The sequence below is a fragment of the Haemaphysalis longicornis genome, unplaced genomic scaffold, assembly GCF_048455015.1.
Source record: "Haemaphysalis longicornis isolate Haplotype H1 unplaced genomic scaffold, Haemaphysalis longicornis Haplotype H1 scaffold_333, whole genome shotgun sequence".
Taxonomy (NCBI): Eukaryota; Metazoa; Arthropoda; class Arachnida; order Ixodida; family Ixodidae; genus Haemaphysalis; species Haemaphysalis longicornis.
Window position 1 is genome coordinate 201,640 of NW_027526347.1, and position 13,120 is coordinate 214,759.

General features: G+C 42.1%; 1 protein-coding gene across 2 annotated transcripts in view; it reads left to right on the forward strand.

The window, feature by feature from the left end:
* The window catches only part of LOC144177900 (venom metalloproteinase antarease-like TtrivMP_A), a 111,531-nt gene extending 102,446 nt beyond the window's left edge, over positions 1-9,085 (forward strand). For both annotated transcript variants that reach the window (XM_077705486.1, XM_077705487.1), the window contains 5 exons: positions 173-281; positions 1,842-2,009; positions 3,597-3,735; positions 6,538-6,660; positions 8,961-9,085. In XM_077705486.1, coding sequence (XP_077561612.1) covers positions 173-281; positions 1,842-2,009; positions 3,597-3,735; positions 6,538-6,660; positions 8,961-9,038 — 617 coding nt within the window. In that variant the 3' untranslated portion in view covers positions 9,039-9,085. The remainder of the gene's footprint in view (positions 1-172; positions 282-1,841; positions 2,010-3,596; positions 3,736-6,537; positions 6,661-8,960) is intronic.
* The last annotated feature ends 4,035 nt before the right edge of the window (positions 9,086-13,120 follow it).

Below are 13,120 nucleotides of genomic sequence, written 5' to 3' on the forward strand. Positions count from 1 at the left end.
AGAAATCACTGCATGCCGTATGTAGCGTAAAAAATCTCCAAAAAGTCAATTCATCTCAAAGGTATTGCCTGAAATTTTGCTTCCGTCAAAAACATTCACTCTGTTATCTGTTTCCATACTCCCTTCATAAAGTATGTTCCCCTACAGATTTCTCCGTGTCCTTGTTGTGCAGGAATTGCGTACGTAGGAGGAGTCTGCGAGGAACACAACGTTGCCATTGCTGAGGACATCGGAGGCTCCTACAGCGGTGTACTTGAAACTGCTCACGAAGTTGGACACTTGTAAGTGGACAAAATATTTCTGTGGACCCTTCACTTGTGCCAGTTCGGAATTGTTTATAATGAAGGAAATTGGCGGTCGTCTTAACGTTGGCACGAGGAGGGGTTGTTTCTCGAATTCGGAAATATGTGTGCATTAGTAATGCCGACACCATACACAGCGAAAAAGCGACATGCGTTGTACCGGGTATCCAAAAATCATGCACCCCTCCATCTAAAGAGGACGATGGCTGATCGCGTAGCTTTTTGTTATAGATTATTTGGTTTGCCAATCCCACACTGTGAGTATGTGCCCCTGTGGAGGCACGCTCCACTTTCCTGGCATACCGACAGCAACTCGTGCGTGTGCACTTCGTAGGCCTAACATTTGGGTTTGGTTTGTACGACGCCAATCGGTACCTCTTGCTTCGCGTTCGCTTCTACCATGTTAAAATGGAACGATCGAACAGACGGCGGCTTCATAACGCGTGGGACCCTGGTTCGGTTCCGTCCAGGGAAAGCGTTTTTTTTTTTTTTCATTTCACCCACGATCGATCATCATCATCGTCAGAGAAAGTTGGCTTTCCTGCAGGGGTATTGGCATGCACCGGAATCAGTGAGGACACTAAAGCTAGCTGTAAAATCAAAATTCATGGTTTTTTTTCATTAGGCACTGGAATGCATGGTAAGTCCTCCTGGGCAAAGAGGTTATGTGGCCAGGGGGACACAAAGTGAGATGATAATTATCGCAGTCAGCAGCCCAATTACTAAAATTCAATACTTGTTTCTTGAGTACCGTAAGCGGGTATGATTGTATTGAAAAGTTAGAGGCAATCGTGTTTCTACACGGTATCAGTTGGACGAATTTTCTAGCGTCTCTGTGCTCCGAAACATCCGCCTCCAAATTTCAATAGTCGTTCGCATGATCACGCATGCACGAGTTAGGATCGGGGAAAAGCTTCTCCCTGGTGTGACGCGGCTGTTGCGCTGTCATATTTTGTTTTTGCCGGCCGACATGGGTAGGGGGACAGTTAAAATTTTTTCCCGTGTCTCTGCCTCGTCAGACTAAGCGCCACCCGCAACAGGCTCGCTACATCAGGGAAGAGCTTTGCGCCGATTATGCACCATAGGATAACACATACCAGCACTTGAGGATTGACCTACGCTTTAGCGGTGCGGTGACCGCTGACGCTTGTAAAAATAAATAAATGAATTACAAGGCAAGTACTACTAAAGCGGACCACAAGAAATTTGCGCCGTACTCTGTTATCTCCGCGCAAAGCCTACTGAAGTGTTTCATAGACATGGATGAGCACATACCTGCAGTGTGGTATTGCAAGACAATTTATAGGCGAGACGCAAACTACTTTTGCGCCATATTCTTTAGTTGGCCCAAACAGACAACCCGCCAAACATCTTTGTTAGGCCTAATTTCGATTGCTGTACATATGAATAAAACTATTTGGCAAAGCAGTTAATAAACAAGTACTTCATAACCCATTCTATGTAATAATTTTTCCCTCGCAGAGAATAAAGTTCCTTGTTTAAAAACAATAAAGTTCCTTGTCTGTTTGTCCTTCGCAGACTTGGAGCAACACATGATGGAAGTGGCCCGTACTCGGCTATACAAGCTCACCCGGGATCTTACGATTGCCCAGAGAAACAAGGTTATCTAATGAGCTATCATGATGGAGGTGAAAAAAGATACCGACTTTCAACTTGCAGCCAAAGACAAATCAAGCACGTTCTCCGGTAATTGCCATTTGTACATACAAACAACCATGTTTATTTTCTCTAGTACAGATACTTTCGTTGCAGCCTCAAATCTTTATTTGTCGTTTTATGAAATCGGTAATGTTTTCGAGCTGGAAGTTGACACTTATATGTTATTCTGTACGAGGCGAAAGCCTCCTTCACTAAAAAAACAATGCTTATTTTTAGCGGTGCTTTGTTTAAAACGTGACCCTAATGCAATTTGTTTTTTGAGAGGGTGGTGGGACCTCTTCACAGTGCCGAAAAATATATTTAGGTTGCCAAATCCTTCAAAATTTTCAAAACCGATCGGGAGTTTCTGCTGATTCTCAAGCCCAATTACATTCTTGCCTTATGCTCCGACCGAGAGCTGCTCGCTTCGCTCAGAGCCGGAAGAGCCAAAAACTACAGCTACTGTTGTATCAGCCTGTTGTACCCTCTTGTTGTACCTTCTATTGCATTTGACATTGCCGAGAACGGCAAGTAGAGAACATCCAACAGCACGTAGGAGGACGTTACAATGATTGAGAATAACTGCGTTCAGAACTGTGTCTTGAACTAAAAGTGGGGTCGCGGAGCTGTTCTTGGGCTAATTAGTCTTTATTGGGCACCTTTAATAGTAATAGGCTTTGCGTAAACTTCGGTCAAATGAGCTCCGTATTGAGGAAAACAATAATAGGCATGCGAGTCCCCAGTTACGTTCCCTCATTGAACTTCTGAAGTACATTGCGCCATTGAACGCTATTAACCGAAACCGACAAAATGTAACGTTAATAAACGCGGGTTATAACCTTGAAACACGAGGACGAGGTATTAGCGCTTACATTTTGCGAATATTTCTTTTATATTCGTAAAAATATTAGCATAAACATCAAATTACAAAGGAACATGTAAACACAGCCTTCGGTCACGCGGGGCTTTTCTGACACGACACTGGCCAACTGGCATATGCGACACTGCCACTTTTGTGACCCTGTTTCTCGCTTCATATCTACTCTTTGTGGAAACGAATATTACCACCCGTAATAAAAATATGACCAGTATGAGTGCGGTCAGAAGCAAACAAAGTGCGAACATGGTTTTTTGGCCGGTATCGCGGCGACATCTACGCCGACGGACTCTAACCAAAAGGGCGTTTGCAGATAGCGGTGGCTTCATTCAAAACACGAACGTTTGTTTTAGTTACCTGCCCTTGTGATATAATAAAACATAGAATTCAGCGACAGAATTTTAATTTGGTACCTAAATTATTTAATTTCCTAGTTAATAAATAATCGTATGCTGCTTGACCAGCGAACCAACACTACGGATTAGGCTACTTTGTATTTCATACTACTCATTTATTTTAGTGTACAGGTGAGCACTAAAGGCCTTCATTTCTGTCCTGTTAGGAAAAAAAGGCCCGGGCTACCACACCTCAAAACGTCTCTTGAGTGCGCCAATATGACAGGTACAAAAATTGTTACAGCCTCCCGAGTTCCTCAGTGCTGTTTGTTTTTGAGCATTTGACGACAAATACAAAAATATGTCTATATACCTTATCTATAGAAACGAAGAAGGATTGACTGTTTTTCTCTTTGAAAATAGGCTCCGGGGTAAGAACTGCTGGAACGTGGTTGCCAACAAAGCGTATGCCATACATAATATCTACCCTGGACAGCTTCTGTCTACAAAGCAGTACTGCCAATATTTGTATCCAAGATTCAAAAGTATCTATGCGAGTACCGTAAGTACACTAATTCTTTCGGAAAAAAGTAACTGTCTAATCAGGGAGTTCATGACCTTTTTTGGATTATTTCACTTGAACTCTTCTTCACTTTCTACTTTTTGTGCTCTTTTTCTCTCCTAAGGTTCCCGCGTAACTTGCATGTGTTCAATAGGAAGAAGGCCAGGAGAATAAAAGTTGAAGATGCACGATTGTGATAAAAGCCACAAAATTTCCCTCATTGGCGTATATCTCAGCTGCCCCAAACAATACAAATATTGAAGAGTATGCCTCAGTGTATTTACGGATACTTAAATGTATGGCAGTGTAACAAAGCTTCATAGCATTCAGAGAGTTAGCAGCTGAGGCCAGTGTTGGCTTTCTTCATTACATGATTTTAAAAGCCAAAATTATTCAGTTTGTATTAATCTGTGTGATCAGTAGCGTGGCTAATTGTGCGAGTTCGCGCAGTTACAAGGTGAAAAACACCGCAAACCACAGAGAATACACTCCGTGAAACAAGGCTAACAGGAAAAGTGCTGACTTATATCTCCTTGTTGTTGAGAGCACGTTACTTTATCTATATATACGCAAGTGCTTACATGAGCCGACGGCATATTACACTAAAGAACCACACAAATGGCTTCACAGAGAACCATTCACAGAAACCGGCACTCCCCACCAGTTATGAAAACGAGTTATAAAAACTTCATTCCTTCTTGTACAGGGCAAGCTACATCTGGCTGATATTAAGAGTTGTTAAAAGTGTGTTCGGGAGAAACTTTAGTTTCTGCAAAATATACAGACAACACGTAAACCAAGTCTCTCGTTGGGCGATGTTGGCGTTCTTACAATATTTTTGCGTCATGGAATAACTCACACCCTCACCAGTGACACTGATCAGCCAGGCGTTGATATTGTATTGTTAAGAATTGTGTGCCATTCACGCGGTTGCACGGTATGTAGTGTGAGTAGGTCACTGGCTGATGTCAACACGGGGTGGCAGGAACGCACACTCGGCGTGTAAAAACTACTGGCAGGCCAGCGCTTCTTCTGCTGTTTTGCCCTCTCAAGTGAGTCGAATTGTTTTCCAAATGCTCCTGTGAAAGGGGCCAAGGTGGCAAAAAATAAAATGCATAGGCCAACCATCTGATACAACCAGAGTTCTGGGGAGAGGAGGAACTCTAATATTCAGCCTGTGGTCAAAGAACTGTCAAAATAAGCTATCATGTTCTTCTTAACCAGAGGATTGAGGACATCCTTCAAGCCATTTCACCTCCGCAGAAACGTGTTGAGTTTTTTCGTGTCGAACACGTTCACGAATACTGCAGTGGAGGTAACCCCGGCAGGACATCACATAGATGTAGACGAAATAAATGTATGGGTTTGTTGGCTCGATCCGGTAATGTAAACGTTTTCTACAAAAGTCATCAAAAACACGACGAAGGCACCACCGCTAAATATTCAGGAATAAAATTGAAGAAAAAGGCACTTTTTACATCATTTCTAGTTTTTATTAGCGTTAGGCAAAACCCGACAGGCATAAAAATGCTATCTGCGAGTGTGTAATTATAATAGTACCGCCACACCCGATTACGCTACTAAAACTGTAACAACGCAAACACAAATTAGACCCAAAGTGACGAGAGTGGCAACTTGTTCAGTCCAATCTTCAGCCCATGTTTGCAATGTAGGCATGATACTGTAGGGTGTTCAAATGGTACCAATGAGTGTTACGTAATACTGGAATCACCAAATGGAAATCTTTATGCAAAGTAGTTGTTAGGACATTTTGTTTGATATCCTGCCTTAAAGCTGAAACAAAATTCGTATTGTAAAAATCTACTAAATCACATAAATTTGTTGCAAACCTAAAGTGCACTCAATAAATATTTATCGCCGAAAAATCCTAAAACAACACTTTGGGAAAATGAATGCGTATTTTCCATAAACAAAACATACAGCATTTCAAGAGGGATTGCACGCAGAACAATTTGCGTTAACAGATTTTGCTACTCAAATCTCTTATTTCTACACTTATGGGAACTCCCAGTCCTTCTCAGGTTTTTTTCAGTGACCTTCACCTGCACAGCATATATTTCACATTAGGTGGCCACAAAATAATTAGAATAAAAACAACCTAATTATTTATATCGACTAAATGTGCTACGAAAATATGGCGGAACAGGTTAAGAAGTACCACAACGCTTCGAGAGACGGATGGCAGGAAGAGTGCTAATTTTAAATCATGTATGTTTTGGTTTTTACATTATTAGCTAAAAACTAGTCAGCCTATTGATGAATTGCCGCCTATAAATAGTGAAGTGTATCGAGCACTGTGTTATTTCTGTCTTTGCTCTGGCGGGCAGCTGGATTGCTAGATTGCTGCGGGTGAAGTAAACGTTCATTATGCCTGGAAAACTGAAATATTCAAATTTTAGCTTGACAAATTTACAACTGTGGACCTCCTACTTAGGATTGAGCGTAGGCTATTTGGCTGTTCGAAATTTAGGGATGAGACAATTCGTAAGATAGATTTCCCACAACTTTCCTAATAGGTTTTTTAATGTTTGTTAGCCAGTAGTTTGGTATACGTATCAAACTTTTATATATCCATGTCACATGTGTGGGTGAACCACGCGTTCAATTAACGCTAACATAGGCCGCAGCTTGCTAGACGACTTTTCTCCCTTCAGTGCATAAGCGTTGATTGCGTGTTGCCCTGTAGAAAGATGAGTGTCACTGAGCCGGCGTTGTGCTTTCAATCGTGAAAAGTTAGCGCGGTGATGACAATTACTAATTCCACAGAAATATTTTTTTCAGAGTGACATTTTGAACAGCCATTGTAAACTGAAGTGCTGCTTGCTTACTCGGAACGGTGGACGTTCTACAACAGCGTGTAGCGTCAAAGTAATGCTTGACGGAATGCCCTGCGGACGGATGAAGGTACTCTGTACCAACATATTATTCTTTTTTGATGTTTTGATCCAGCCATTTTTTATGAGTGTGTTTGCCTTTGTTTATGTAGCTAACAATTTTTCGATATTTTGCGTCTATCCTATTATGTGCCTCTCTAAAAAGACATCTCTAAACATCTGAGTCTAATTGAATTTTCATACTCTTCAACACTGCCCTACAGAAGCAAAACATTACCGATATCTGAGACAACACAAAAATACATGCGTGATAGTTGCACTGTTCTTTTATTAAAAATACATAGATTCCTAACTTAAATAAAGCAATGCAAAAAATACGGCAACTGAAAATGAATACAGCAACTGCAGCAAATGAAATATAGCAACAGCAAGTGCAGCAACTGCAGAATCCGAAAACGTGGAGCGCAACACTGAGGTACTGGTGGCTATCTGGAAGTGGCCCTGGGTGCTCACACTGTACGTTACCCAGGGCCACTGCGAGGTGGCGCCACCAGTGTAGCGAGAAGTATCTTCGCTGGTGCGCTCCCCGGTTTGCATATGCTTTCTCCATAACTGTACGCGGCGACGAAAGTGTACTCAGTCTTGCATTAGTGCATACATTGTGTGCATTTATCACATTTCTCTGAAAAGGACGGCGCCATATCATGCCGTTTTGAACCCTTAAGCGATCATGGCAGTGGTCATGAAGTGCCAAGTCCAGACGTGAACACAGGCTTAAAAAACGCAACGAAAATATACGAGGACTTACGACTACCGTCCTTTGACGAGATTTGCACCAAAGCAAGCAGACACGATGCTATTATTTTGTTTCATTTTTTCGGGCTCACACTAAAAAACTTGTTGCAGTATTTTGGCATCGACGTACTGTTTAGTACTGCTTTCAAATAAAACGTTTTGAGGGAGCTACAGTTCATTTTCTTTAAAACCATGAATTGAATTAAGATTGTGTGAACGGCAGCCAACGTATTCAAAAAAGAGCCTTTAGACTACTAATAAATAATCTTTTGGCTGCACTACTCACTAAAGGTTAACATTCTGCCGTTTGATCAGGTTTGCTGCCATACTTCGCTTTACAGACACACAAAAAAATCAGAACAAGAAATTCGCACAAAAAACCGTACCTAATTAAGCCTAAATACTATAACAGAGTATGAAATATGCCCTTCTTTATCTGCCAAGCGTTACGCCAAGCCCGGCTATCTCTTGATTCATAGAAAAAAGTGTAACCCATTAATCAGAACTGATATTATCTATTCTCGTTTGGTCGCAAATATTCTTGATCAATGACGATTCTTCTCAAATAAACTGCCCTCTCAGAAGTATATACGATGTCTAATGCGATGCCGTTTGATTCACCGGCTCTAGAAGAAACACGTAAAATTGTTTGACCGGTTTCTCAACGCTTGTCTTTGCGACCGTCTATTTATCGAACAACTTATCTGAAAAAACATTGGAGTGGGTCAATATTGCGTTTCAATGTTCTTCGATGACTACTATGTCACTTTGAAATTCAAATAACCAGACAAAAGGTGAATGCGACCGAAATACAAGAATATTGACAGGCTGAAATACAGTTCAACTGGTATGTCCCAACTGCAATGTCACCGAAAAAAATTTTTGTAATTCGACTTTCTACTGAGTACAGCGCTTCCAGCATCTGCTATAGAGTAAGGCTATTTTAAATATGTTTTTGTATTGCATTCGAAAGAGACACACTGGTACCCTGTCCTCCTTTCTGTACAAATTACACTTGACAGGAAATTGCCAGCCCAGCTTCACGCGCCCGCATTAGGCCATTCTCCTTGCAATGGGAAACAGCTGCGTATAAGATATACCAAGATGGTTCTTCACGTGGGAGTAAACGTCTTCACAGTACAAGCAGACTCTTCTCACTGGCATTTTTGCTATTGTTTGCGTCACGTATGTCATCTCTAAACTTCGAAAAAAAGCGGCCGGCAGTGCCACAGACGTGGCGTTGAGAGAACTAGACAAACACTTGCGCTTAAACGGCACAAGGGGCAAAGCACAGGTGTTTATGTAGGTCCCGCCCCGTCCAGTCTGTTCCGCTGCCGCTTTGTTTTTTCGGAGTTATGCGACAACCGATGCAAGTTTCAGCTTATCTTTGAACGCACTGGCCCTCTTTTGTTACGTCAGGACTGGAGAATCAGAAAATAATGATACACAACAATTGCCATAAGTTGGAAGGAGTGCTACTTTTTAAACTGAACGCTGAAGTAAATGCCATATTTTGTGTCCGCAAAGGTTATCAAAGGAGAAAAACTAAACAACCATTTTTTTTTCATCTTTCAGAAATGCTTTAGGGGAATGTGCGTAAGTCAATATAGGCTGCCAACTAACACAAGAAGGCCATGGTATTCTAGGCAATAACTGCCACAGTGGACGTACGCAAAGACAAAGTATTGCACTTATCGTCGAAAACTTCTCGAAAATAAACAAAATGGCTGAATGCTTGTGTCCATGTCAGATTCCTGTCTTCCTCTTGTACCCAAGTCCTATCTGGGGGGCTTGGAACACATCTGAAACAAACTTGCGGGTGCCTTCTCTTACGCACCTTGGATTAAGCCTGACAACTGTTCCAACCATTGGCTGGCTCTTCGGTTTCTACTTGAAATTAAACCAACGGCTAAGCGTTATCTACCTTCAAGATCTGCAACTTCTGCTCGCGCAGCGCCCCCAATCAGAGCGCTTTTCTAGCCAGCAGAAAGGGGCTGCATTATTCTTACGACTTCAATTGCCTGTAACTTTTGTTTCATCCCTTCGTGCCTTTATGGGTTAAAAAAAGCGAAGGCTTTATTGGTGATTGCAGCTGTGCACGCGCAACTGCTCTCTCAGAAAGGAGTAGTGTGAGCAAGCATGCCACGTTACGTAGTGCGTATACACAGAACCAGTTATACCTCATTTTGCATGTTCGATTAGTGCCGAAATCTGTGTTCTCCAGCGCCTTTAAAAGTAGTTACTTGCGCAAAGAAAACTCCTAGTTGAAGTGGCAGTACTTTCTGTAATTTTAGCTGTAACTTTTAAGAAGTTATTACCCTTTTATGTATCGTATTTGTTTGTTAATGATTCTAAAAAACTCCCATTTTTTGTCCAACTTCAAAAAGCCACCATTCCGCACGTGTTACCAAGACAGATGAAGAATATTGCACACAGGATAATTCGTTCCCATTAGCGAACGCGATATACACTGTGGCACACAGCGGTGCTCGCGCCAATATTGCGGGCATCCTTCAAATTAACACATTACCGCCTTTTCTTATTTATGCCACTTGTACAGCCGTTACGTAACATGCTTGGTGGAGCGTGCGGTGTCATCCTTATTCTAGCTACAGCTTCCCACCATCCCTGCCTAAACACGACGTCGAGGGTACTCGGGCTTTATCGTGCAGCTCCAGAACTGCAGCGGCCTGCACTCAACACCGTCGCCAGCCTCGTGTCCCCAGCCCGCGGCCAGCCCCGCAAGGCCAGCGATGACCAGTTAAAACAAGACCAGGCAGCTGAATGCGCCTCTTCCCAGCCCTTCGGTCCGACGTCGTTCTAAGTACATTATACGCTTCGTCGCCTCCTTGAGGACATCGCTGTTGCACGACAAGGGGCCATTCATGAGATCAGCGTCGTTAGTAACGTACTCTCATCGCATCGCTAGCGTGAATCCCTACTCATCACTTCAGCGCCGTCCCGTCCTAGATTCAATTCAATTCAATTCAATTCAATTCGTTTTATTCACCAGATAATACGGGTTGGCTGCCTGGGCTAAAAGCTGCGGGAACAGCTTGACGGGGGCCCAGACAGCCAGTACAAGGCAGCAAAAAAAAAAAAGATACATCAGTCAGCACTGCGCGTGCAATTGGCAATTGCATGCATGTTATAGATAGGATAAATGTAAAAACGCTACAAGCACGTATGCCATTGTAACAACAAAAAGCGACTTCAGATGAGAAAAGAAATAGCAATTGAAATGCATAAGCAAAATACACAGCCATGTACAATAGTGAAAGAAGTACAAAAAACAAGAAAACTTTGTAAGCATTAAAACTACATATTCACAAACATTTCCCGTAGTTCCCTTAACGAAGGATTGCATAGTGTTCCAAATTTATTCAAAATATAAGGCAGGTTATGTTGCAACATTTGATTTTTGTAGTCTGTGCGAAAACAAAGAATTGGCCAAATATCATTGTTTCGCGTGTTAACAGGATGGTTGTTCGCGTGTTAACAGATGGTGTTCTCGACCGGAGGAATATGGCTCGAGAAGATGTGGACAACTGTGTGCAGCACCATGCTCACCCATTTGCGATGACGCACCCAGGAGCACACGCTGCCCCCAAGCCAAGATAGCTGCCACCGAATAAATTCATCCTGTCATTGTCTAAAATCTTTAGTGTCATTTGTCCAGTCGCAATGTAACATTACTTTCGCTGGGACATTAGCGCCGATGACCTCACTGTTGAGCCTTGGCAGCTTTACAGCGGACCTTCATCTACCATAGACAACAATGTTCAAGGTTACAACATGTACATGCATGTTGAAAATTGAAAGTTCTCATACTAAGGTTATTGGAATTGATAGCCCTTGAAAAACTACATCGTTGCTTGGCCATGCACGTTAGAAGACGACCACCTTTGAACGCTCCTATTTGCAGCGGTACAATCTAGCTTTTTGTGGTTTGGCCTAGCAACGCGTTGTCTTGCTCGGGAACTATTCATACCCTCTGAGACCCAAATAAAAATTCGCCCTCCGGCAGAACGATGTTGCTTAGGAAAGCTCGTTTTTAGGGTGCGCCGGAGCATTTACTTGGCTTAGAAAACCAACCTTTATATTTTTCGATAAAAGGTGCTTTAGAATTGATTGCTTGACTCGGTATTCCTTCAGGCGTGGTACTTGCTGGAAATAGTGCCCACAACACGCGTGTACGCGCTACTTTTTCGATATGTATTACGGTGCAAGTGGGGAAATAGCAGCATATTTAAGTTCCGATCACGGGCACTCTTAGTTAACAGGTTTCATACATCCGTCTTGAAAGGAGTGTCGTGAACACACAATCGTAAAACATTACGGCATATTGGGCACAACAATGTTCTTATTATTAATAATTCTTGTTTTTACTGATGCTCTTAGTTTGAAAACCCCCTTAGTTAAACCAGTCCTTAAGAGAGGGGTGCACAAGAACACAAAAATATATTGGCCTATCTCATTTACACCTAGTATCGGCTGAATATTAGAGAAAGAATAGTTGAAAACGGTTATAACCTTCGTAAATGCGCATGGCGCGCTTTCTACACATATGTTTTTATTCATGGCCATGGTACACAAGTACTACTCGGCGATTTTTTTCGACCTTCTGATTTATTTTCTTGAGAAAATGAAAGTTGTATGGGCTGTTCTAGTAGATTTTAGTAAAGGGGTAGACAGCGTTTGTCACCCGCTTCTGCTTACTAAACTGCCAAAGTTAGTGTTTCGCGGTTTATCAGACGGCAGTGTTCTTCCGTTTGAAGGTTTTGAAGATAATTTACACCTTTAGTGTCCCCGGTTCCCCAGGCGTGAATGCTGAGCCCTTTATTATTTAACTTATATGCAAATCGACCTGGTTATCACGTGCGCGGTTCATTATAGCAATACGCAGATGACAGTGGTAATGCATATGTGGCCCCTTCTTACCTAGACGCGATGCCCACATTACAAGTGGCTCTTAGGGAAGCGGTGGGTTGGTTCTAGGCAAAGCTTATTTCTGTGGACTCTGCTAAAGCTTGTTTGATTTGTTTCCAGAACCCCTCCAGAACCTAAATCTCAATCGCTCTCTGTTCCTGCACAACTCCAATTGCTCTTTTTGTACTTGCTGCCCTTGGCATATAAGCCTTCCATTTAATATCTTGGTATAATTTTGATACTCCCTTATCCTGGAATACTCACTTGTAAACATTTGTCGAAAAACTGGGTCTGCTTCTTGTGTGTTGTACAAAATTGGATACGTTATGCCCTTGTCTGTTCGTAAAACTGTCGTACATGCTTTGGTTTTCAGCTTACTTCGATACTGCATCCCAGTGTTTAGAAGGACTTGTAGGGCCAGTTGGCGCATATTACGCATTTTGGCGCATACTATTCTCTAATTAAATATAATCAATTCGATTCCCCGCTCTCTGTTAACTACCCCAAACTACGATGACAATTTTGAGCAAAACTTTCATTCGAGTAAAACTATACGTTTACAAAACTTCGATTTTTGGTTGAGCGAAACTATTGAATAAAATATTTATGGACAAATTATTGTAAACCCTTGTATATCCCTATGCATAATCCCTGGCCATAAGATCCTCACTTGATTCCCCGTTGTTACACAAGGTATGGACGTAGTGCTAGAAGCTACTATCTTCGTGTAGCGTTGACCGACCTTAATGACAATTCTTCTAGCATAAATTCAAATTATAAACAATTTTGATAAATGAATAATCATG